General features: G+C 42.6%; 1 protein-coding gene across 1 annotated transcript in view; it reads left to right on the top strand.

The window, feature by feature from the left end:
- Positions 1-26,521, top strand: part of RNF207 (ring finger protein 207) — a 350,080-nt gene that overhangs the window by 193,206 nt on the left and 130,353 nt on the right. The window contains exon 10 of the mRNA XM_053690396.1: positions 6,010-6,078. Coding sequence (XP_053546371.1) covers positions 6,010-6,078 — 69 coding nt within the window. The remainder of the gene's footprint in view (positions 1-6,009; positions 6,079-26,521) is intronic.

The raw sequence follows: 26,521 nt of genomic DNA, 5'->3' as shown, positions 1-26,521 counted from the left end.
CTACCGTCACTAGTGCAGCGACATATTGGTTTGATGCATTGTCTGATGCTCTCAGGACAGAAACCTCTCTGGATGAAATCCAGGATAGGATAAAAGCTCTTAAACTGGCTAATTCCTTTATTACGGATGCTTCCCTTCAAATTATCAAACTGGGAGCAAAGATTTTGGGTTTCTCTATTCTAGCACGCAGAGCCTTATAGTTGAAACCTTGGTCTGCGGATGTGTCCTCTAAGTCTAAGCTTCTAGCTATTCCTTACAAGGGAAAGACCTTGTTTGGACCTGGCTTGACGGAAATTATCTCTGATATCACGGGAGGTAAAGGTCATCTTCTCCCTCAGGATAAGAGAAACAAACAAAAAGGACGACAGAGTAATTTTCGTTCCTTTCGAAATTTCAAGGGAAATTCTTCCTCTACCGCTTCCAAGCAGGAACAGTCTAAACCTGCATGAAGACCCAATCAGTCTTGGAATAAGGGAAAACAATCCAAAAAGCCTGCTATTAAATCAAAGACAGCATGAAGGGCATGCCCCCGATCCGGGACGGATCTTGTAGGGGGCAAACTTTCCTTCTTCACTCAGGCTTGGGTTCGAGATGTTCAGGATCCCTGGGCAATAGAAATATTGTCCCAGGGATACAATTTAGAGTTCAAAAGTTTTCCTTCCAGAGGCAGGTTTCTACTTTCAAGATTATCTGCAGACCAGACAAAAAGAGAGGCTTTCTTACACTGTGTAGGAGACCTCTCCGACATGGGAGTGATTTTTCCCGTTCCAATACAGGAACAGGGTCTGGGTTTTTATTCCAATCTGTTCGTGGTTCCCAAAAAAGAGGGAACCTTCAGACCAATTTTAGATCTCAAAAGTTTAAACAAATTTCTCAGGGTACCGTCCTTCAAGATGGAAACTATTTGTTCCATTCTTCCTTTGATCCAAGAGGGTCAATTTATGACAACTGTGGATTTAAAGGACGCGTACCTGCATGTTCCCATTTACAGGGATCATCACAAGTTCCTAAGGTTTGCCTTTCTGGACAAACACTTCCAGTTTGTGGCTCTTCCTTTCGGTCTTGCCACAGCTCCCAGAATTTTTGCAAAGGTTCTGGGATCGCTGTTGGTGGTGCTTCGGTTACGGGGCATCGCAGTGGCGCCCTATCTGGACGACATCCTAGTTCAGGCACCATCCTTACAACAAGCAAGATCCCACACGGACATAGTGTTATCCTTCCTGCGATCTCACGGGTGGAAGGTAAATTTGGAAAAGAGTTCCTTAGTCCCAAATATAAGGGTAACTTTCTTGGGAACCATAATAGATTCCCTATCAATGAAGATTTTTCTGACAGAAGTCAGGAAATCAAAGATTATCGATACTTGTCTAGTCCTTCAGTCCACTCCTCGGCCGTCAGTGGCTCAGTGCATAGAGGTAATCGGGCTGATGGTGGCGGCAATGGACATCATCGCGTTTGCTCGGTTCCACCTCAGACCTCTGCAGTTAAGCATGCTCAGGCAATGGAATGGAGATTATGCAGATTTGTCTCCTCGAATACTACTGGAGCCGGAGACAAGTGATTCCCTTCAATGGTGGTTGTCTCTGGATCATCTCTCCCAGGGAACCTGCTTTTGCAAACCATCTTGGGTGATTGTGACAATAGACACCAGCCTTCTAGGGTGGGGAGCAGTCTGGGGCTCCCTAAAGGCTCAGGGAGTTTGGACACAGTCAGAGTCTGTTCTTCCTATAAACATTCTGGAGCTGAGAGCGATCTTCAATGCTCTTCTGGCCTGGCCCCAGTTAGCCTCGGTCCAGTTTATCAGGTTCCAGTTGGACAATATAACTTCAGTGGCTTACATCAATCATCAGGGAGAAACGAGGAGTTCCTTAGCGATGACAGAGGTAACCAAAATAATTCAGTGGGCGGAGGCCCATTCTTGCTGCCTATCGGCAATCCACATCCCAGGGGTGAACTGGGAGGCGGACTTCCTGAGCAGGCAGACCTTTCATCTGGGGGAGTGGGAATTCCATCCGGAAGTCTTCCGCAGCCTGATTCTCAAGTGGGGTCAGCCGGAAATTAGATCTCATGGCATCTCGACAGAATGCCAAGCTCATGAGATACGGATCGAGGTCCAGGGACCCCCAGGCGGAAATGATAGATGCTCTGGCGGTCCCTTGGACCTTCAGTCTAGCATATCTATTTCCTCCGTTTGCTCTTTTCCCTCGGGTCATTGCTCGAATCAATCGGGAGAGGGCATCAGTGATCCTCATTGCACCGGCTTGGCCTCGCAGGATTTGGTATGCAGATCTGGTGGACATGTCATCTCTGCCACCTTGGAGACTTCCGTTGAGGAAGGACCTTCTAATTCAAGGGCCCTTCCTTCACCCAAATCTAGTTTCTCTGAAGTTGACTGCGTGGAGATTGAACGCTTAATTTTATCCAAGCGCGGCTTTTCTGAATCGGTCATTGAGACCATGATTCAGGCTTGTAAACCTGTAACTAGAAAGATTTACCATAAGATATGGCGTAAATATCTGTATTGGTGTGAGTCCAAGGGCTTGTTATGGAGTAGAGTTAGGATTCCTAGAATTTTATCATTTCTCCAAGAGGGTTTGGAGAAAGGATTATCGACAAGTTCCCTAAGGGGTCAAATCTCTGCCTTATCTATTTTGTTACACAAACGTCTGGCAGATGTTCCAGATGTACAATCATTTTGTCAGGCCTTGGTCAGGATCAGACCTGTGTTCAAATCAGTTACTTCTCCATGGAGTTAGAATTTGGTTCTTAAAGTTCTTCAAGGGGCTCCGTTTGAACCTATGTATTCCTTAGATATTAAGTTGTTATCTTGGAAAGTTTTATTTCTTGTGGCTATTTCTTCTGCTCGCAGAGTGTCAGAGCTCTCAGCATTGCAGTATGAGTCCCCTTATCTTATTTTTCATTCAGATAAGGTAGTTTTACGTACTAAATTAGGATTTCTTCCTAAAGTTGTTTCTGATAGGAACATTAATCAGGGGATTGTTGTTCCTTCATTGTGTCCTAATCCTATCTCTCAGAAGGAAAGGCTTCTGCACAATTTGGACGTGGTTCGTGCTTTAAAGTTTTACCTGCAGGAGACTAAGGAATTTCCTCAGTCTTCTGCCTTGTTTGTGTTTTTTTCAGGAAAACCTAAGGGACAGAAAGCTACGGCTACTGCTCTTTCTTTTTGGCTGAAGAGTATAATACGTTTTGCATATGAGACTGCTGGACAGCAGCCTCCAGAGAGAGTTACGGCTCATTCCACAAGGGCTGTTGCTTCCTCATGGGCATTCAAGAATGAAGCTTCAGTGGAACAGATTTGCAAGGCTGCAACTTGGTCTTCTCTTCACACTTTTTCAAAATTCTACAAGTTTGACACTTTTTCCTCGGCTGAGGCCGCTTTTGGGAGAAAGGTTCTTCAAGCAGTGGTGCCTTCCATTTAGATTCCCTGTCTTGTCCCTCCCGTATCATTTGTGTACTCTAGCTTGGGTATTGAATCCCATTAGTAATTAAGAGGATCCGTGGACTCATCATGTCATTAAAATGAAAATAAAATTTATGCTTGCCTGATAAATTTATTTCTTTTTTGACACATTGGGGCCTATTTATCATATGTCTGTCGGACCTGATCTGACACTGCGGATCAGGTCCGACAGATATCGCTGAATGCGGAGAGCAATACGCTCTCCGTATTCAGCATTGCACTCGGCCGCCAGCAGGGGGGTGTCAATCAACCCGATCGTACTCGATTGGGTTGATTTCCGGCGATTCCCGTACGCCTCATCAGAGCAGGCGGACAGGGATATGGAGCAGCGGTCTTTAGACCGCTTCTGCATTACTTGTGTTTCTGGCGAGTCTGAAGACTCGCCAGAAACACGGGCCTTCAAGCTCTGTTCGGAGCTTGATAGATAGACCCCGATGAGTCCAGGTCCCGCCTTGTTTTTTGTAGAAACAGGTTGTTGGGTTTATAAACTTCAGACACCTCTGCACCTTGTTACTTCCTTTCTCTCCTTGAGTTTGGTCGAATGACTGGGTTGGGAGTGAAGGGAGGTGATATTTAACAGCTTTGCTGTGGTGCTCTTTGCCGCCTCCTGCTGACCAGGAGGTGAATATCCCATTAGTAATTAAGATGATCCGTGGACTCATCGTGTCCAAAAAGAAATACATTTATCAGGTAAGCATAATTTGTTTTTTAATCAAAATGGCTGCCTTCTAAACTTTGATGAATGAAAGTGCCCCTGTTTTTAATAGTATTTTAAAAAAACGGGCTTTCATTCATCAAAGTTTACCTTCACTTTAAATGTAATATTCAAATAATGCAATATTTGAAATAGAAAGATTCAAATTGATATATTTGTATCAATTAACTAAATTCGCTACCACATGAACTATTAAACTTCTGAATAGTATTTGTTAAATCAAATGTTACATTCAAAATTTTCGAATGTGGATATTCAATCTAATTATGAACATTCGAAAACGAAAGTAACATTCAAAAACCGGATATAACTAATCAACTTTCGATTGTCCAAAAGGAATATCCACAGTACTATTCATTATATCCAATCAATTGCACTTTCGGCACATTAGCCCAGAGTTTACCTGGAAAGATATCCAATAAAATTAGAAAATTCTCCATATGGTTATCTAGTTACATCCATAGACCTTAATCAGAATGAGGTAAGGGCCTTGTGTAGTACACTTTAGTCTCATGTGATACAGCTGGGGTTGTTCTTATTTGCCTCCAGAAATAAAGTAGAGCCCAATTGTATAAAACTGCATCAGCAGTGGTGCTGGATGTTTTAAATAGAGAAAGAGAAGAAGCCAAAATAGTATAATACAGTTTAATGAAAATAAAAGGAGTATATAATCTGACAACAGTTTATACGCATGTATAAAAACATCTGCTCTCATTGTATCCAGAGTAGGTCCATATAAGCCAAATGTATGTGAATCTCCATATTGGCCAGATAAACACATACACAGTAATATTCTGTCTCCTACATCTTCATCTGTACACTTTGGTTGGCATTGATTTGAACATTCCTGTTATAATATCAAAGTACTGAGAACCATTGGTCCAGCTGTTAAACATAGTCACTTTGTAGACGTGGAGGGCACTTGAAACCTCTGAATGATTGAATTGTGGCCCTGTATTCATTGGACAAGCCTGCTATTCAGCAAGTTCACAAGATCAATAAAATATATTATTCATTATATATAATTTATGATATTGTGGCAAATACTGGAGCTTTTTAAATTCATATTTAAAGGGCCATTATAGTAAAAAAATATATATATGCTCTAACAAATGAGAGCTATCAGTCCTGCAAAGCTTTGTTTTTAAACCCCTGCAAATATGTTAAACACATAGCTGAAGTACTGCTTGGGAGCTGCAGAGTACCACCAAGTTAATCAGTAGCGCTAGTTGAACGTCTGGGTCATGCGACAAGAACTGCTGTTTGGATTAGGCTGTTTCCGTTTGGGACCAGCAGTTCTCTGCTGCTCCAGAGGGATACTTATTATATATGTGTTTAGTCTCTTTGCAGGGTTAAACACATATTTTCATGGTCGATAGTAACAAAATTACATGGTCTCATGAATGAGAGCATGTTGTTTTTTCACTATAATGGCCCTTAAACAAGATTCTTCTACATATTTTTAGTGTATTTATTAAATACATGTTCAAAAATGCTATTTATAAGAAACAAAATGAAATGCTTAAAATGTATTATTTTTAAATGCAGAGCAGAAAATATTGGACTTGTTCTTTTGAAAGTTTTACTTGTAACTATACGCTTTAGAATTGATTTTTTTTTAGGAAGTCTACACAATTTGATCCTGTTAAATGTTCAGATTTTGTTCTTACTGTTGGAGAATATTAAAACTATTGATATAAATAATGAGTAAATGATATGTAATGTTATAACCTTATACCCATGTGGGATCTGTTATAAATATTAAATTACGTCAATTACACAAGATTTGATAAAATATATTTTTTTCCCCCAGCAACTCATGGAGAGACTGCAAAAAATTGTAAAACTTCCTCATCGCTTGCGGCCGTCTCAGAGCAGCAAGGTAAACAAGACATGAGCTACATAATATTTTATCAATCTGTCAGATATCTACACTAATAATTTATTGTCTAATTAAATATTCAAAAGCACTCCGGCACACTTCTGTATAGGCTTCATGTGCTGGTGTATAACAGAACCAGTAATCTAGAGATGTATTGTCTAAATTAGCTCGCAACAAATTATTTAATAAAACAAATTAAAGGAACATGAAACCCATTTTTTTTCTTTCATGATTCAGATAGAGCATACAATTTTAAACAAATTTCCCATTTACTTCTATTATCTAATTTGCCTCATTCTCTTTGTATTCTTTGTTGAGGGAGCAGCAATACACTACTGAGAGCTGGCTGAGCACTCTGGTGAGCCAATGAAAAGAGGCATATATGTGCCGTCACCAATCGGCAGTGCATTGCTGCTTCTTAGCCTTCCTAGGTATGGGTTTTACCAAAGGATATCAAGAGAACAAAGTAGATAATACAAGTACATCTAAATAATGACGGAACATTTTTGCGTATATGTACCTTTAACATAAATTTTAAAGAAAGTTTAAAATAAAGCCCAAAATGGGATTTTTGGTTTCCTTTTTTTATATATTTTATTGAGATCAAAACCACATACAATACATAGTGCACACAGTACATCAAATATTAGCCTTATATCTGGTATTCTGATGTGTACATAAAAGATCATAATCCTCATTTTTTTTTCCTTGTTTCATCGGTCTAGATCACTCTTGGACCTGCGATACAATATCAATCTATATTCAGGGGTTAAGGTGAAACAAAACAGAAGGTGAATAAAAAGAAATGTAGGGGGAGCCTAAGGTCAAACAATTTATAAATGAGAAATGACTATAACAAATATAGGAAATAATGCTATAACCTATGGTAAATGGTCAAATAAAATAACAAAAAACAGTAAACACGTCAATGAATGTACTAAGAGAAGCAAAGTCCCATATGACAAAGATGCAGGGTATAGTTAATAAACCCAAGTGTATATGGTGAATCCAGGCAGCTGTCTGTAAAAGGATCAAGGTCAAGATCCAGGGTCAGTGATCTGTAGAGATTGCAAAGAGACAGTAGCGCCACATGGCCTACTACTGTATAAATTCGTGAGAGATAGTACATAAAATGTTTACATTCACATTTGGTGAAGCACCCCTCTTGGTGCAAATATAGCAGGCTGGTAGCAAACAGTCACCCAGAAGACTGATCTCCGGTGTAGCTTGAACTCCAATTGATCAGAATACGATATCCCAACGAATATTACACCATAAGATATGGTGAAAAATGGAATACAATTTATTGATTCCAGCTTGCTTTATTTGCACCAAGAGGGGTGCTTCACCAAATGTGAGTGTAAACATTTTATGTACTATCTCTCACGAATTTATACAGTACAAGGCAATGTGACGCTTCTGTCTCTTTGCAATCTCTACAAAACAGAATCTGAACAAAACAAGAACGATTGCATCCAAGTGGTTATTAATGTTATATTAGTAAGGTCACTAGGACAATAAAGATGCAAAAGCCATAACTGGATGCTACCATAGGGAAAAGAACCATACTACGCTTACCACAATATAATGGGTACATCAACGGATTCTACTATTATGAACTTAAAGGGACAGTCTACACCAGAATTTTTATTGTTTTAAAAGATAGATAATACCTTTATTACCCATTTCCCAGTTTTGCATAACCAACACAGTTATAATAATATACTTTTAACCTCTGTGATTATCTTGTATCTAAGCCTCTGCAAACTGCCCCTTTTTTCAGTTCTTTTGAAAGACTTGCAGTCTAGCCAATCAGTGCCTGCTCCCAGATAACTTCTCGTGCACGAACACAGTGTTATCTATCTGAAATACGTGAACTAACACCCTCTAGTGGTGAAAAACTGTTAAAATGCAATCTGAAAGAGGTGGGCTTCAAGGTCTAAGAAATTAGCATATGAACCTCCTAGGTTAAGCTTTCAACTAAGAATACCAAGAGAACAAAGCAAAATTGGTGATAAAAGTAAATTGGAAAATTGTTTAAAATTACATGCTCTATCTGAATCATGAAAGTTTATTTCTCCAACATTGGTGTGTCCGGTCCACGGCGTCATCCATTACTTGTGGGATATTCTCCTCCCCCACAGGGAAAGGCAAGGAGAGCACACAGCAAGAGCTGTCCATATAGTCCCTCCCAGGCTCCGCCCCCCCAGTCATTCTCCTTGCCGCTCTGAACAAGTAGCATCTCCTCGGGGATGGTGAGGAGTTTGTGGTGTTTAGTTGTAGTTTTTTATTCTTCTATCAAGAGTTTGTTATTTTAAAATAGTGCTGGTATGTACTATTTACTCTGAAACAGAAAGAGATGAAGAGTTCTGTTTAAAAGAGGATTATGATTTTAGCAGACAGTAACTAAAATCAGTTGCTGTTCCCACACAGGACTGTTGAGATGAGAGAACTTCAGTTGGGGGGAACAGTTAGCAGGCTCTTCTGCTCAAGGTATGACTAGCCATTTTTCTAACAAGACTGTGTAATGCTGGAAGGCTGTCATTTTCCCTCATGGGGATTGGTAAGCCATTTTCTTAGTCTCAAACAGAATAAAGGGCTTATTATGGGCTATACACTGGTAGACACTCTTAAGGGCTAAATCGATTGCTTTATTTAAGTATTATATGCAGTTTGAAGTTGAATTTCACACTTTTATAACATTGGGGAACGTTTTTTAGCACCAGGCACTTGTTAAGACACCTTCCCAGTCAGGAAGGGCCTTTCTCTGTAGTAGGCAGAGCCTCATTTTCGCGCCATTACTGTGCAGTTACTTTTGAGTACAGTACATGCAGCTGCATGTGTGTGGGTCTGGAATCCACTAAAAACGTTCCTAGAAGGCTTCATTTGATATCATATACCCCCCTGGGATTGGTGAAGTCGCAGCAAAGGCTGTAGCTGGGACTGTAAGGGGGTTAAAATTAAAAACGGCTCCGGTTTCCACATTTTAAGGGTTAACAGCTTGAAAATTGGGGTGCAATACTTTGAATGCATTAAGACACTGTGGTGAAAATTTGGTAAAGATTGGATAATTCCTTCATAGTTTTTCACATATTCAGTAATAAAGTGTGCCCTGTTTAACATTTAAAGAGACAGTAACGGTTTTGTTTTAAAACGGTTTTTGTGCTTTATTAACCAGTTTAAGCCTGTTTAACATGTCTGTACCTTCAGATAGATCATGTTCTGTATGTATGGTAGCCAATGTGGTTCCCCCTTCAAATATGTGTGATAATTGTGCCATAGCGTCCAAACAAAGTAAGGACAGTACTGTCACAAATTGTAAAGTTGCCCAGGATGATTCCTCAGATGAAGGAAGTAGACATAGTTCTACATCATCTCCTTCTGTGTCTATACCAGTTATGCCCGCGCAGGCGACCCCTAGTACTTCTAGCGCGCCAATGCTTGTTACTATGCAGCAATTGACGGCAGTAATGGATAACTCCATAGCTAATATTTTATCCAAAATGCCAGCATTTCAGAGAAAGCGCGATTGCTCTGTTTTAAACACTGTAGGGCAGGAGGGCGCTGATGATAATTTTTCTGTCATACCCTCACACCAATCTGAAGGGGCAGTGAGGGAGGGTTTGTCAGATGAGGAAATTTCTGATACAGGAAGAATTTCTCAGCAGGCAGAACCTGATGTTGTGACATTTAAATCAAAATTAGAGCATCTCCGCGCATTACTTAAGGAGGTGCTATCTACTCTGGATGATTGTGACAATCTGGTCAACCCAGAAAAATTGTGCAAGATGGACAAGTTCCTTGAGGTCCCGGTGCACCCTGATGCTTTTCCGATACCTAAACGGGTGGCGGACATAGTGAATAAGGAGTGGGAGAAGCCAGGCATACCTTTTGTCCCTCCTCCTATATTTAAGAAATTGTTCCCTATGGTCGACCCCAGGAAGGACACATGGCAAACAGTCCCTAAGGTCGAGGGGGCGGTTTCTACTCTAGCCAAGCGCACGACCATTCCTATTGAGGACAATTGTGCTTTCAAAGATCCTATGGATAAAAAATTGGAGGGTTTGCTTAAAAAGATTTTTGTACAGCAAGGTTACCTCCTTTAACCTATTTCGTGCATTATTCCTGTCACTACAGCGGCGTGGTTCTGGTTCGAGGAACTGGAAAAGTCGCTCAGTAGGGAGACTCCGTATGAGGAAGTCATGGACAGAATTCACGCACTTAAGTTAGCTAATTCCTTTATTTTAGACACCGCTTTGCAGTTAGCGAGGTTAGCGGCGAAAAATTCAGGGTTTACAATTGGGGCGCGTAGAGCGCTCTGGCTAAAGTCTTGGTCGGCGGATGTATCTTCCAAGACAAAATTGCTTAATACCCCTTTCAAAGGTAAGACCCTTTTTGGGCCAGAATTGAAAGAGATTATTTCAGACATCACTGAGGGAAAGGGCCATGCCCTCCCACAAGATAAACCTTTCAAGGCTAAGAATAAGTCCAATTTTCGTTCCATTCGCAATTTCAGGAACGGACCGGCTTCCAACTCGGCAGCCTCTAGACAAGAGGGTAACGCTTCCCAGACTAAACCAGCTTGGAAATCAATGCAAGGCTGGAACAAGGGTAAACAGGCCAAGAAGCCTGCTGCTGCTACCAAAACAGCATGAAGGGGTAGCCCCCGATCCGGGACCGGATCTAGTAGGGGGCAGACTCTCTCTCTTTGCTCAGGCTTAGGCAAGAGATGTTCAGGATCCCTGGACACTAGAAATAGTCTCTCAGGGTTTTCTTCTGGAGTTCAAGGAACTACCCTCAAGGGGAAGGTTCCACATGTCTAACTTATCTTCAAACCAAATAAAGAGACAGGCATTCTTACATTGTGTAGAAGACCTGTTAAAGATGGGAGTGATACACCCAGTTCCAACTGTGGAACAAGGTCGGGGGTTTTACTCAAATCTGTTTGTAGTTCCCAAAAAAGAGGGAATTTTCAGACCAATTCTGGATTTAAAAATTCTAAACAAATTTCTCAGAGTTCCATCGTTCAAATGGAAACCATTCGAACAATTTTATCTACAATCCAGGAGGGTCAATTTATGACTACCGTGGATTTAAAGGATGCGTATCTACATATTCCTATCCACAAAGATCATCCAAGGATTTTCACAAAGGTGCTAGGGTCCCTTCTAGAGGTTCTAAGACCAAGGGGTATTGCAGTGGCACCTTATCTGGACGACATTCTAATCCAAACGTCGTCTCTTTCCAAAGCAAAGGCTCATACAGACATTGTTCTAGCCTTTCTCATATCTCACGGGTGGAAGGTGAACGTAGAAAAGAGTTCCCTGTCTCCGTCGACAAGAGTTCCCTTCTTGGGAACGATAATAGATTCTTTAAAAATGAAGATCTTCCTGACAAAAGTCAGAAAGTCAAAGCTTCTAAAGCTTGTCAAGTTCTTCACTCTATTCTGCCTTCCATAGCTCAGTGCATGGTAGTAGTAGGGTTGATGGTTGCAGCAATGGACATAGTTCCTTTTGCTCAAATTCATCTAAGACCATTACAACTGTGCATGCTCAAGCAGTGGAATGGGGACTATACAGACTTGTCTCCAAAGATTCAAGTAGACCAGATGACCAGAGACTCACTCCGTTGGTGGTTGTCACAGGATCACCTGTCTCAGGGAATGAGTTTCCGCAGACCAGAGTGGGTCATTGTCACGACCGACGCCAGTCTATTAGGCTGGGGCGCGGTCTGGGATTCCCTGAAAGCTCAGGGTCTATGGTCTCGGGAAGAGTCTCTTCTCGCGATAAATATCCTGGAACTGAGAGCGATATTCAATGCTCTCCGGGCTTGGCCTCAACTAGCGAAGGCCGGATTCATAAGATTCCAGTCAGACAACATGACGACTGTAGCTTACATCAACCATCAGGGAGGAACAAAGAGTTCCTTGGCGATGAGAGAGGTATCCAAGATCATCAAATGGGCGGAGGATCACTCCTGCCATCTATCTGCAATTCACATCCCAGGAGTAGACAACTGGGAGGCGGATTATCTGAGTCGTCAGACTTTCCATCCGGGGGAGTGGGAACTCCACCCGGAGGTTTTTGCCCAGTTGACTCAATTATGGGACATTCCAGACATGGATCTGATGGCGTCTCGTCAGAACTTCAAGGTTCCTTGCTACGGGTCCAGATCCAGGGATCCCAAGGCGACTCTAGTGGATGCATTAGTGACACCTTGGTCGTTCAACCTAGCTTATGCATTTCCACCGTTCCCTCTCCTTCCCAGGCTTGTAGCCAGGATCAAACAGGAGAAGGCCTCAGTGATTCTGATAGCTCCTGCGTGGCCACGCAGGACTTGGTATGCAGACCTGGTGAATATGTCATCGGCTCCACCATGGAAGCTACCTTTGAGACAGGATCTTCTAGTGCAAGGTCCATTCGAACATCCAAATCTAGTTTCTCTCCAGCTGACTGCTTGGAAATTGAACGCTTGATTTTATCCAAGCGCGGGTTTTCAGATTCAGTGATAGATACTCTGGTCCAAGCCAGAAAACCTGTGACTAGAAGGATTTACCATAAAATATGGAAAGGATATATCTGTTGGTGTGAATCCAAGGGATTCTCATGGATTAATATTCCCAGGATCCTCTCCTTTCTAACAAGAAGGTTTGGATAAGGGATTGTCAGCGAGTTCTCTAAAAGGACAGAGATCTGCTTTATCTGTCTTGTTACACAGACGACTGGCAGCTGTGCCAGATGTACAAGCTTTTGTACAGGCTTTGGTCAGAATCAAACCTGTTTACAGACCTTTCACTCCTCCCTGGAGTCTAAATGTAGTTTTTTCAGTTCTTCAAGGGGTTCCATTTGAACCCTTACATTCCATAGATATCAAGTTACTATCTTGGAAAGTTCTGTTTTTGGTTGCTATTTCTTCTGCTAGAAGAGTTTCTGAACTATCTGCTTTGCAGTGTGATCCACCCTATCTGGTGTTCCATTCAGATAAGGTTGTTTTCCGTACCAAGCCTGGTTTTCTTCCAAAAGTTGTTTCCAACAAGGATATTAACCAGGAAATAGTTGTCCCTTCTTTGTGTCCGAATCCAGTTTCAAAGAAGGAACATTTGTTACACCATTTAGATGTAGTCCGTGCTTTAAAGTTCTATTTAGAAGCAACAAAGGATTTCAGACAAAACTTCTTTTTTGTTTGTCGTTTATTCTGGTAAGAGGAGAGGACAAAAAGCTACTGCTACCTCTCTTTCTTTCTGGCTGAAAAGCATTATCCGATTGGCTTATGAGACTGCCGGACGGCAGCCTCCTGAACGAATCACAGCTCACTCTACTAGGGCTGTGGCTTCCACATGGGCCTTCAAGAACGAGGCTTCTGTTGATCAGATATGTGAGGCAGCAACTTGGTCTTCTCTGCACACTTTTGCCAAATTCTACAAATTTGATACTTTTTGCTTCTTCGGAGGCTATTTTTGGGAGAAAGGTTTTGCAAGCCGTGGTGCCTTCTGTTTAGGTAACCTGATTTGCTCCCTCCCTTCATCCGTGTCCTAAAGCTTTGGTATTGGTTCCCACAAGTAATGGATGACGCCGTGGACCGGACACACCAATGTTGGAGAAAACAGAATTTATGCTTACCTGATAAATTACTTTCTCCAACGGTGTGTCCGGTCCACGGCCCGCCCTGGTTTTTTAATCAGGTTTGAAAAATTTCTCTCTCTATACACTACAGTCACCACGGCACCCTATAGTTTCTCCTTTTTTTCTCCTAACCGTCGGTCGAATGACTGGGGGGGCGGAGCCTGGGAGGGACTATATGGACAGCTCTTGCTGTGTGCTCTCCTTGCCTTTCCCTGTGGGGGAGGAGAATATCCCACAAGTAATGGATGACGCCGTGGACCGGACACACCGTTGGAGAAAGTAATTTATCAGGTAAGCATAAATTCTGTTTTTGGCCTAGACTGTCCCTTTAAGGGGTAACATAACAATTTAATAAGGGTTTCTCTCACGTAATTCACGCTATTAATATCCATATTAGGGAATATTAGTTTGCAATGGGAACAAGTACAGGCAATTCAAGGGATTCTACCCCATGTGTCGCATTCATGAGGTCATCTACTGTTTAATATGGAGGGAACAATTGTGGGAATATTTGAGCAAGTGGAATCTGTCACACTAATATAAAAGGAGATTGAGTAAGGGATTAAAAACAGCGTTAGCTACCAATTTAGCAAGTTTTGATGATATATAGAACTGTAAAGTCGATAGGCTCTTATGTAAAGATGCATATTGATGCCTAAAGTGCTTGTTAAAGCTCAGTTCTCAACCGTTGCCCCGGCCGCAGGCAACTAAGTCGGAACCTATTAGGGAAAGAGATCTAGGAGTCACTTTATGCTAGGGCACGTTATAGGCATTAGAGGTTCCAGGTATGTACGTGTGTCTAAAACTCAGATACTGGGGTTTGACCAAGGAGATTTATGTCATTTTAATGTGTCTGAAATACTCCTTTGATAGGGAGCACATTTCAAAAGATAACCATTGCCCTGCAGTACGGTGGTCACATAATTCCAAGACATTATATTAAAATTTATAAATTGCTCAATATAAATGTTCGTGGGGAGCCATTGAATTTCAAACATCTATCAGGCATGGGTAACAGTATAACAAGTCGGGCAAAGATAAACATAAGAGCATCATGATTAGGTGATTTTAGATATTATATGGTACAAGTCTATATTATATATTACTAGATGTAAAAATGTACACACATTGATCAGCTCTTTGCCGATACTAAGCCAATACCCCTATTAATACAATAATAGATTGAGACTTTAGGGGAGAAGTATCTCTCTTATACATTAAATATCACAATCGGCACATAAGAAACGTTAACAATAAGATCCCTGTAAAACTTCAGTGCGACAATAGAGTAACTATTTACTTATAACTTTTAGAGCCTTTGCTCCGTTTAGTAATAAAACGTTATATGTGAACTTGTAAAACATTTAGGTAAAACATTGCATTTTAACATGTAAAACATAAAGGGAAAAGTCAGCTCACTCCTATTCATTCCTCCTATGAATTAATATACATGTACCCAAGTTTAGATAAGTGATATAGCAGTTAGTGCTTATCCCTCTGCATTCTTCTTCTTCCCCTCCGTTGCCTTATACCACATGTCAGTAGAAGTATACCCCACATATGTTTCAGTCAGGACTGGACGTTTTGGGAGTAATCTTCGTAGTGGGACTCGGTTGGCTAACTTTAACTTAGACTTTAACTTTAACTTAGAGAATGTCATGTAATATAGTGCCCCGGTCTAGGTTGAGAAGCTTCGAGAAGTAATGTGTTGTTCCGCCATCTACCTGATAATTCCCTGCGTGTGTGTTCAAAGATGGCGTCTGCGCCTCACAGGAACCCACCGCCATGTGGAATCTCAAGGCTCCGATGTCACCCCATTCCGGTAGTTCTGACTTAAAGGAATACTAAACCCAAAAAATGTATTTCATGATTCAGGTAGAGAATATAATTTTAAACAACTTTCTAATTTACTTCATTTATCTAATTTCTTTCATTCTGTTGGTATCATTTGTTGAAGGAGCAGCAATGCACTACTGGTTTCTAGCTGAACACATGGGGTGAGCCAATGACAATCAGTATATTTATGCAGTCACCAATCAGCAGCTAGACCCTAGGTTCTTTGCTGCTCCTGAGCTTTTATAGATACATTTTTCAGCAAAGAATAACAAGAGAAGGAAGCAAGTTAAATAATAGAAGTAAATTGGAAAGTTGTTTACAATTATTTTCTCTATCTGAATCATGAAAGAAAAATTTTGGGTTTCATGTCCCTTTAAGGGGGAATTGTGTGGATCGAGAGATAAGCCATCAAATGTTATTTAATGGGGGATATTCACATCCCTGAGTCATCAAGGAAGGCAACACCAAATGACAGATGCTTGACTGAATGGCCTCTCTATCTGTCAATGTATCAGGTTGTTTGTCCTCCTCATTATACAGTGCCAAACCTACTTGCTCAGTCAGAGGGGGTTGTAGTGGTACTTCTGTAGGCTTTGTTGGAAATGCTCTTGCTATAAGGCGTTGTAGCTTAGCTTCTGAGGGCAATCTGTTAGCTATTGATTGAAGCAAGGCCTCTATTTTAGCAAGCTGTTGATCAATCTTGTCGGATGAGTCGACCCACATGGTCGCAAATAGTGGTGGTGTTGTTAGAATCTTTGTGATCCTGCAGCCTGGTGTCAGAAGCCTGTGTGGGAGCGTAATATGGTGAGGTATAAGTGTTGGAGATAACCAGCTTTGGCTAAATACCCCAGAGGTCCGGGGGTGGGACGGGGGACACTGCCTGTGAGATTGCCACCGCTACAGACCTCAGATGTTCCGTTCTGGCTCCTGAATCATTAACACAACAATGTAAACTGAAGATTTGTCAGTAAGTGTTGATGAGCACGATAGTAATCATAATCTTAATAAGAGCTGTGAGTTTATAGCAATAATCGGCGGATTACTGTTTTTTCTCTTGTAAGATGAATCGAGTCCATGGATTCATCCATACTTGTGGGATATTCTCCTTCCCTACAGGAAGTGGCAGAGAGAGCACCCACAGCAGAGCTGTCTATATAGCTCCTCCCTTAGCTCCACCCCCCAGTCATTTTCTCTGCCTGCTTAACTGCTAGGAAGGGCAAAGTGAGTGTGGTGAAAAAAATGTTAGTTTTTATTTTCTCTAGCGATGATGGAGGTAACCAAAATTATCCGATGGGCGGAGGATCACTCTTGCCATCTCTCAGGAATCCATATCCCAGGGGTAGAGAACTGGGAGGTGGATTTCCTAAGTCGTCAGACTTTTCATCCGGGGGAGTGGGAGCTCCATCCGGAGGTATTTGCCCAGCTGACTCAGCTATGGGGCACACCAGAATTGGATCTGATGGCGTCCCGACAGAACGTCAAACTTCCGCGTTACGGGTCCAGGTCCCGGGATCCCCAGGCGGTACTGATAGATGCTCTAGCAGTGCCCTGGTCCTTCAATCTGGCTTATGTATTTCCACCGTTTCCTCTCCTCCCACGTCTGGTTGCCAGAATCAAGCAGGAGAGAGCTTCAGTGATTCTGATAGCGCCTGCGTGGCCACGCAGGACTTGGTATGCAGACCTGGTGGACATGTCATCTGTTCCACCGTGGACTCTGCCAATGAGGCAGGACCTTCTAATCCAAGGTCCGTTCAAGCATTCAAATCTAATTTCTCTGCGTCTGACTGCTTGGAGATTGAACGCCTGATTCTATCAAAGCGTGGTTTCTCTGAGTCGGTCATTGATACCCTGATTCAGGCTAGAAAGCCTGTCACCAGGAAAATCTATCATAAGATTTGGCGCAAATATCTTTGTTGGTGTGAATCCAAGGGTTACTCATGGAGTAAGATTAGGATTCCTAGAATTTTGTCCTTCCTCCAAGAAGGATTGGAGAAGGGATTATCAGCTAGTTCCTTAAAGGGACAAATATCTGCTTTGTCTATTTTTTTACACAAACGTCTGGCAGATGACCCAGATGTTCAAGCGTTTAGTCAGGCCTTGGTCAGGATCAAGCCTGTATTTAAACCTGTTGCACCGCCATGGAGCCTAAACTTGGTTCTTAAAGTTCTTCAAGGGGTTCCGTTTGAACCTATGCATTCCATAGATATTAAGCTTCTATCTTGGAAAGTTTTGTTTTTAGTAGCTATCTCTTCGGCTCGAAGAGTTTCTGAGTTATCTGCTTTACAGTGTGACTCACCTTATCTTATTTTCCATGCAGATAAGGTGGTTTTACGTACCAAACCTGGATTCCTTACTAAAGTTTTTTCTAATAGGAATATCAATCAGGAAATTGTTGTTTCTTTGCTGTGTCCTAATCCTTCTTCAAAGAAGGAACGTCTGTTGCACAATCTTGATGTGGTTCGTGCTTTAAAGTTCTACTTACAAGCAACCAAAGATTTCCGTCAAACATCTTCATTGTTTTTTGTCTATTCTGGTAAGCGGAGAGGTCAAAAGGCTACTGCTACCTCTCTTTCTTTTTGGCTGCAAAGCATCATCTGTATGGCTTATGAGACTGCTGGCCAGCAGCCTCCTGAAAGAATTACTGCTCATTCTACTAGAGCAGTGGCTTCCACATGGGCTTTTAAAAATGAGGCTTCTGTTGAACAGATTTGTAAGGCGGCAACTTGGTCTTCGCTTCATACTTTTTCCAAATTTTACAAATTCGATTCTTTTGCTTCTTCAGAGGCTATTTTTGGGAGAAAGGTTCTACAAGCAGTGGTGCCTTCCGTTTAAGGAACCTGCCTTGTCCCTCCCTTCATCCTTGTCCTAAAGCTTTGGTATTGGTATCCCACAAGTATGGATGAATCCGTGGACTCGATACATCTTACAAGAGAAAACAGAATTTATGCTTACCTGATAAATTTCTTTCTCTTGTGATGTATCGAGTCCACGGCCCGCCCTGTCTATTTACGACAGGTAGTATATTTTTATTTAAAAAACTTCAGTCACCACTGCACCCTATAGTTTCTCCTTTTTCTTCCTAGCTTTCGGTCGAATGACTGGGGGGAGGAGCTATATAGACAGCTCTGCTGTGGGTGCTGTCTCTGCCACTTCCTGTAGGGAAGGAGAATATCCCACAAGTATGGATGAATCCGTGGACTCGATACATCACAAGAGAAAGAAATTTATCAGGTAAGCATAAATTCTGTTTTTCCTCTGGAGCTCAAGAAGGATGCGACTGCTCAGAGCCGCTACTTGGACACGCCCCCCGGGATTTTTTGGTTTCCTATTGCATTCCAATCAATTAGAAGTCCACCAGTGTTAAAATTACATGTTCTAACAAATTAGAGCATGTCTTTTCCCCACACTCTAATGGCCTTTTAAAGATTTTCTTTATGGACAAACAGCAGATATTTATTTATTTTTTGCACAAAAAAAAGGTTTAGTAAAAGCTGTTTTAATTCAAAGTAAAACCAAGAGAAAGTGTAACTGAAGTTCCAGTTTATGGCGGCGACCATACGAAGAGAATGCTCCGCGCCGGATGTCTTCAGGATGGACCCGCTCCGCACCGGATGGATGAAGATGCCGTCTGGATGAAGACTGCTTGCCGCATGGATGAGGACTTCACCGGCTGGATGGATCCTTCAAGAACTGTAAGTGGATCTTCGGGGGTTAGTGTTAGGTTTTTTAAGGGTTTTTTGGGTGGGTTTTATTTTTAGTTTAGGGTCTGGGCATGTAAAAGAGCTAAATGCCCTTTTAGTGGCAATGTCCATACAAATGCCCTTTTCAGGGCAATGGGGAGCTTAGTTTTTTTTTAGATAGTTATTTTATTTGGGGGGGGGGCTGGTTGTGGGGGTGGTGGGTTTTACTGTTGGGTGTCAGGGTTTTTTCCCTGTTGTGTTTGCCATGTGCTGCTGGCAGCCATTTTACTCACCTCCCTTCCTGACTATGGTGCATTGTGGGGGATGCTGCTCATTTCCTGCACTTCCTTTTATGGCCAGACTGGTGTGCATCATCCATGTGAGACAGGATGCAGTCTCAGAATTGGGATGTCATCACTTATTATTTAAAGGGCCTCTGTTCAGTATGCTTTGCCTTTGCGTTGTCTCAGACCTGTTTGTGAGAGTTCCTGTGTATTACCTGGCTGTCTGACGTCCTTCCTGGTTCCTGATCCCTGGCTTGTTCCTGGCTCTGCTGTTTTCTTTGTTCCTGATTCCGGCTTGTCTGACTATTCACATTGGCTCCTGACCCGGCTCGTCTGACTACCAGCTCTGGTTTTGACTTCTGGCTTGTTATTTGACTTGTGGACTTTTTATTATTTTTTGCTATTAATAAAGGTGTGATTATTTTTGCACTTCTCGTCTCAGTCTGATTTCTGGCACCCTGACATTACGCAAAGGCCATGAATCCTGATGCTGCTAATTATCCACCTTTACCTGCCATCATTTCCAGGATGGATGTACAGGATCACCACTTGGATCAATTTGCACTAGCCCTGCAAACCCTGCTGACTCGCACTGCACATTTGGACCAAAGTGTCCCGCAAGTTATGGCTGCTCCTGTTTCCGCTGCTGCACCTATGCCTACCAGGAGCATGTCCGGTTCTGCACCTCTACCTCAGCGATATGGAGGCGATCCTATTCAGTGCAGAGGGTTTTTGAACCAGGTGGGCATTTACTTTGAGATGTTACCTCAGGCGTTTCCCTCTGACAGAGCTAAGGTGGGATTTCTCATCTCGTTACTCTGACACAGCTCTTGCCTGGGTTAATCCCTTGTGGGAGACTAATAAACCTGTGATTTCAAATTACCCTGAATTTGTGGCCTCCTTTCGAAGGGTATTTGATGTTCCGGCTCGCTCCTCCTCTGCTGCTAAACGACTCATGTCCATTCAGCAAGGTACAAGATCTGTTGCTCAGTATGCTATTGAGTTCCGTACGCTTGCCGCAGAGGTAGGTTGGAACAATGAAGTCCTTGTTGCTGCCTTCTTTCATGGGCTCTCTGATGCGATTAAAGACGAAGTTGCTGCCAGAGATTTACCAGAGGATCTCGAGGCATTGGTGTCTTTTTTGATCCTAATTGACATCAGACTCAGAGAGAGGCCCTCTTTCAAGGAGCGCTTGCGGAAGCCTCCTGTTCCGTTGTCTCCTACGTGTTCGTTCCCACCCATGCCTCCCTCTCCTCCCATGCCTCCTGGTCCCGAGTCACCAGGTACTGCTGAGCCGATGCAGTTGGGATTCACGTGTCTCTCCGTGGCAGAGAGGGCCTTTAGGAGGAGGGAGGGGCTCTGTCTCTATTGTGGGTTACAAGGCCACCTTTTGAAGTCTTGTCCTTCACGGCCGGGAAACGCTCACACCTAAGGTCCTGTCGGGGGCAGACCTTGGATGGTTTATCCTCGTCCCCGGAACCGCTTAAGGAGAAACCTTTGGTCACGGTTGTCCTTTCCTGGCTGGACTCCTCCATAGTCACTCAGGCTCTTGTTGACTCCGGTGCTGCGGGCTATTTCATTGACCGTGCTTTTGTATCAAAGCACTCCATTCCTGTTTTTCCTCGGTCCGTTCCGCTTGCTATTGAGGCCATTGATGGCAGGCCCCTTCAGCCCGCACTCGTTACTCACGAAACTGCTCCGTTGTCCATGGCTGTTGGGGTTCTGCATTTTGAAACCCTCCAGTTCCAGGTGATAAACTCTCCACATTTTCCGGTTGTTCTGGGTTATCCCTGGCTCCAAAAGCACAATCCCAGTCTCGACTGGCGCAGGTCCGAAATTTTGTTGTGGTCCCCGCAATGTATTTCCACTTGTCTTCGGAAACCAGTTAAAGTCTTGTGCACTTCTTCGGTATCTCAATTGCCAGAGGAGTATCGAGAGTTCCTAGACGTGTTTGACAAGATGCGTGCTGGTACGTTGCCTCCTCACCGGTCTTACGATTGTGCCATAGACCTGCAACCCGGAGCCATTCCTCCTCGGGGCCGGGTTTACCCTCTGTCTGTTGCAGAGAATTGTGCTATGGAGGAGTTGTTGCCGATGCTCTGTCGTGGGGGATCATCCGCAAATCCTGCTCTCCTACAGGGGCTGGCTTCTTCTTTGTGAAGAAAAAGGGTGGCGAGTTAAGAATATGTATCGATTATAGGGGTCTTAATCGTCTTACCATTAAGAATGCTTACCCTATTCCGCTCATTACAGAACTCTTTGACCGCCTCAAGGGAGCTACGGTCTTTACTAAACTTGATTTGAGAGGAGCGTACAATCTCATTAGGATTAAGGAGGGCCACGAATAGAAAACAGCATTTAACATCAGGAGCGGGCATTATGAGTATCTCGTAATGCCCTTTGGCCTATGTAATGCTCGTGCTGTTTTTCAGGAATCTATTAATGATGTCCTACGAGATATGTTGCAACAGTGTGTTGTGGTGTACTTAGACGACATCCTCATACACTCACCCACACTTGAGGCTCATCGTTCTGATGTTACACTGGTTCTTCAGAGACTACGTGAGAACGGCGTGTTTTGTAAACTTGAGAAATGTGAGTTCCTTCAGACTCAAGTAACCTTCCTAGGTTATGTTATCTCCGTTGCAGGGTTCTCCATGGATCCTGACAAGTTATCTGCAGTTCTGCAGTGGCCTCGCCCAGTTGGTCTTCGGTCTATTCAACGTTTTTTGGGGTTCGCCAATTACTATAGAAAGTTTATTAAAAGCTTTTCTTCCTTGGTCAAACCTATCACAGACATGACCCATAAAGAGAATGATCCACTCCATTGGTCACCTACTGCCATTAAGGCCTTTGATAGTCTTAAGACTGCCTTTGCTGCCGCTCCAGTTCTGGCTCATCTTAACCCTGTCCTGCCTTTCGTTCTTGAGGTCGATGCGTCTGAGATTGGAGTAGGTGCCCTCTTGTCTCAACGTCCTAAGCCTGACGGTTCCTTGCATCCGTGTGGTTTCTTCTCTAAGAAATTGTCTCCAGCGGAGTGCAATTATGAAATTGGCGACAGGGAATTACTGGCCATAATTTTGCCACTCAAGGAATGGAGGCATCTTCTCGAGGGTACTAGCATGCCAGTGCTCATTCTTACTGACCACAAGAATTTAATTTATCTATCTGAAGCAAAACGTTTGTCGCCCCGACAGGCCAGATGGGCGCTATTTTTGTCTTGGTTTAATTATGTGGTCTCCTACCTGCCTGGTAGTAAGAATGTTAGGGCTGATGCCCTCTCTCGACAATTTTCGCCTCTGTCCAAGGAGGAGTCTGTACCTACTCCTGTTATACCTCCTGACCATATTTTGGCTACCATAGTACAAATTTGACTTCTCCCTTGGGGGAGGAGATCCTGGCTGCACAAACCAATGCACCTCCTGAGAAACCTAGTGGTAAGTGTTTTGTTCCTGAGAATCTTCGAACTAAACTTTTGCACACTTACCACTATCCTAAAGCCGCAGGTCACCCAGGCAAGAACCAAATGATTTGGTCTGGCACTCGACAATTCTGGTGGCCAGGTCTTCGTTCTGATGTTGCTGCGTATGTTGCCTCCTGCTCAGTTTGTTCACAGAATAAGACTCCTCGACGTCTTCCTGTGGGTCTTCTTCAACCTATTGCTAATGGTGAGCGTCCTTGGACACATCTTTCCATGGACTTCATTGTCGAGCTCCCTGTTTCCAATGGCAATACTGTTATCCTTATGGTGGTTGACCGTTTTTCTAAAATGTCACATTGCATTCCCTTGATGAAGCTGCCTACCGCTCAGGAGCTTGCTTCAATTTTTGACCGGGAGGTCTTCCGTTTACATGGGTTACCCAAGGAGATAGTGTCGGACTGGGGTAGCCAGTTTGTCTCCAAATTTTGGCGTTCCTTTTGTGCTCAAATGGGGATCCAGCTTTCCTTCTCCTCAGCATATCACCCTCAATCCAATGGGGCTGCGGAACGGTCTAATCAAGCTCTGGAACAGTTCCTCCGTTGCTATGTCTCAGATCACCACAAAATTGGTCTGAACTCTTACCTTAAGCAGAGTTTGCTCGTAATGACATTTTCACCTCTTAGCCAATAGCCGTGCGGTAAATCCGGCTTGGCGCCCATGGGAGCCAGATTTACCGCACGGCTATTGGCTAAGAGGTGAAAACGTCAGCTCTTAGAAAAAAAAAATTTAGTCGTGGGCTGCTGTAGCAGCTAAGAACAGCGATCGGTTGAAAGAAATAAAGGAGCTTTCTACATGAAGTATCATACTTCATGAATGAAAGTCCCCTTTATTTGTTTCAATAGTCAATCCTATTAGTCAATCCTAGCGTTTGTACAACGCTAGGATTGACTTTCACTTTAAAATTGAAATAAACCCATGTATATTTCAATTTTGACCTTTCTATCCCTTTAATATTATGGAAGAGGTCCTTTTTTTGCTTCTTGTTATGTCCATACCATTCCAGATTAAAAAAGTCCTCCGTTCTATCCAACCACATTTGCTTGGTTGGTTTAGAGGTGGATTTCCAATATCTGGTTTTTAACAGCTTCGCTCTTACCCTTTTTATCTTATGGAGATATTTAATGATTTTATACATTAGAATAAAAAATTTCAGAGCATTGTCTCAGTGGAAAACTAAAAAAGAATCCCATAGGGGGCGCTTCCTACTTACTCCAGAGTTTGAAGTTAAACAATACAAACAAATTGAAAATAAAGTCCATATAATCCAGAACAGGCAGCTCTCTGTCAAAGGATGGTCGAATCCTGGTACTTAACAATCTGCAGAAAGCTAAACAGAAGGCACCACAATGGCCTAGTACCACCCAAACAGATTATATGAAAGGAGAAAGTTGGAAAAATACTCACAAGTGTAATGCACCCAATGGTGCTTTTGAGGCGGGCTGGAGCTTTGCAGTAGTCCAGCTCACTGTTACCAACCGACTGTCATATCAGGTCTGGAACACTTGAGAAGGTAATCCCACTATCTGTGTATGAATAAAGAGCAAACAACCATAGCCCAATACTGTGTAGACAGGAACAGCAGAATAGAAGACAAATTAATGCACTTACAGGCTAGAGAGCACCTCCAGGTGCAGTAAGAGCAGGCTGGGACTTCACAGCCTCCCAACTGACTGTACTCCACAGCTGACTGGACACCACAGTAAGCAGTGAAATAAAATCCCCAAAAATCCCAAAATGGTATTATAATGAACACCAAAGCAGCAAGTGTATAAATAAAAACAACTTGATTAACAGCGACACATTTCTCAGCCTTTGCAAGGGCTGTTTCCTCAGACTATACATAAAATAAATTAAATACACTTGCTATATTAAGGGATAAAAAAGCTCTGATAGGTTACACAGTAGCAGTGTTCTTCTGCGAGCTAGCTAAACATATCTGGGGAACCAATGACAAGAGGCATATATGTCCTGCCACCAATCACCATATAGCTCTTAGTAGTGTATTGCTGCGCCTGAGCCTACCTATAAATGCTTTTCAACAAAGGATACCAAGAGAACAATGCAAACAAAACTTTAGAAGCAAATTAGCAAGTTGTTTAAAATTGAATGCTCTATCTGAATCATTGAAGTTTAATTTTCACTTTACTGTCCCTTTAAATGGCCATTAAATACACCAGTTGCACAATCAACAAATGCATAATATAAAGACGATGCAACAACCCTTTGTCTGCATTTCAAATCAGTGGTAGATATTTTTTCTGACAAATTTCAGTTATTTCTATTTTCCCAGACAATGGGCTAGATTACAAGTTGAGCTCTAAATAATTGCAAATTTGCCCATTTGTGGGCGCCCGATAATTACTCAGCCATTACAAGATGCCTCTGGTTAATTTTATAAATGTCCCCCAATTGCCTCCAAACTTAAGTGTTAGTTTTCTTAAAATTTGAAAAAAAAATATAATTATTTTTTTTCTAAGATTTGGAGAGTCCACAACGTCATTAATTACTAGTGGGAATATCACTCCTGGCCAGCAGGAGGAGGCAAAGAGCACCACAGCAAAGCTGTTTAGTGTCACTCCCCTACCCACAATCCCCAGTCATTCTCTTTGCATCTGTCAATGAAGGAGGTGAAGTTTTGGTGTCTGAAGAAAATTGGATTTCTTTCGCTACAAGCAAGATTTTTGGGTCTAGCCGTAGTCCACATTAATCTCTTTAGTAGAGTAGTGGTGGCTTTAAAGCAGTTAGAAAATTGTGAGGTGGGCCTTGCTTGCTTTTCTAACATATGTGCTGCCCAGGATATAGAAAGCCAGAGTAGGCTTACTATGTTCTTTTTTTTCTACAGGTCTCTGTGAGGAGTACGTGTCCTCTCACACCTTGTAAGCTGTTGTCTTGCCTGGCAGCTAGATTGCAGGTAAATGCCTTTTTGTCTTCTAGGTATGGAGATGGGCACTTAAGAAGTTTGCGCTGCAACTTTAGGGACTTGTAGATCCTTTATGCAGGATATTTTCAGGCAGGGAGCAGGCACTTATATTGTGACTAGAGACTAGGGGTTACTATCCTTTATTTGGGCTAAAGTGTTATCCCTTTTATTTCTCCTGTTAAGTGTAGTCAGTCCACGGGTCATCCATTACTTATGGAATATTTCTCTTCCTAACAGGAAACTGCAAGAGAATTACCCAGCAGAGCTTGCTATATAGCTCCTCCCCTCACCTATCATACCCAGTCATTCTCTTGCAGCCTAACTAGATAGGAAGCTGTGAGAGATCTGTGGTGTTTTTTTAACTTAGTTTATTTCTACAATCAAAAGTTTGTTATTTTTAAATGGCACCGGAGTGTGCTGTTTATTCTCAGGCAGCATTAGAGGAAGAATCTGCCTGGGTTTTTTTCTATGGTCTTAGCAGACGTAACTAAGACCCACTGGCTGTTCTCATCTGAGGAAAAGTGAGGTAACTTCAGAGAAGGGGAATAGCATGCAGGGTCCCCCTGCAACAAAGAGGTATGTGCAGTAAATTATTTTCTGAGGAATGGAATTGACTGAGA

This window comes from Bombina bombina, chromosome 8, assembly GCF_027579735.1.
Source record: "Bombina bombina isolate aBomBom1 chromosome 8, aBomBom1.pri, whole genome shotgun sequence".
Classification (NCBI taxonomy): domain Eukaryota; kingdom Metazoa; phylum Chordata; class Amphibia; order Anura; family Bombinatoridae; genus Bombina; species Bombina bombina.
This window is presented reverse-complemented; position numbering and strand designations above follow the sequence as displayed.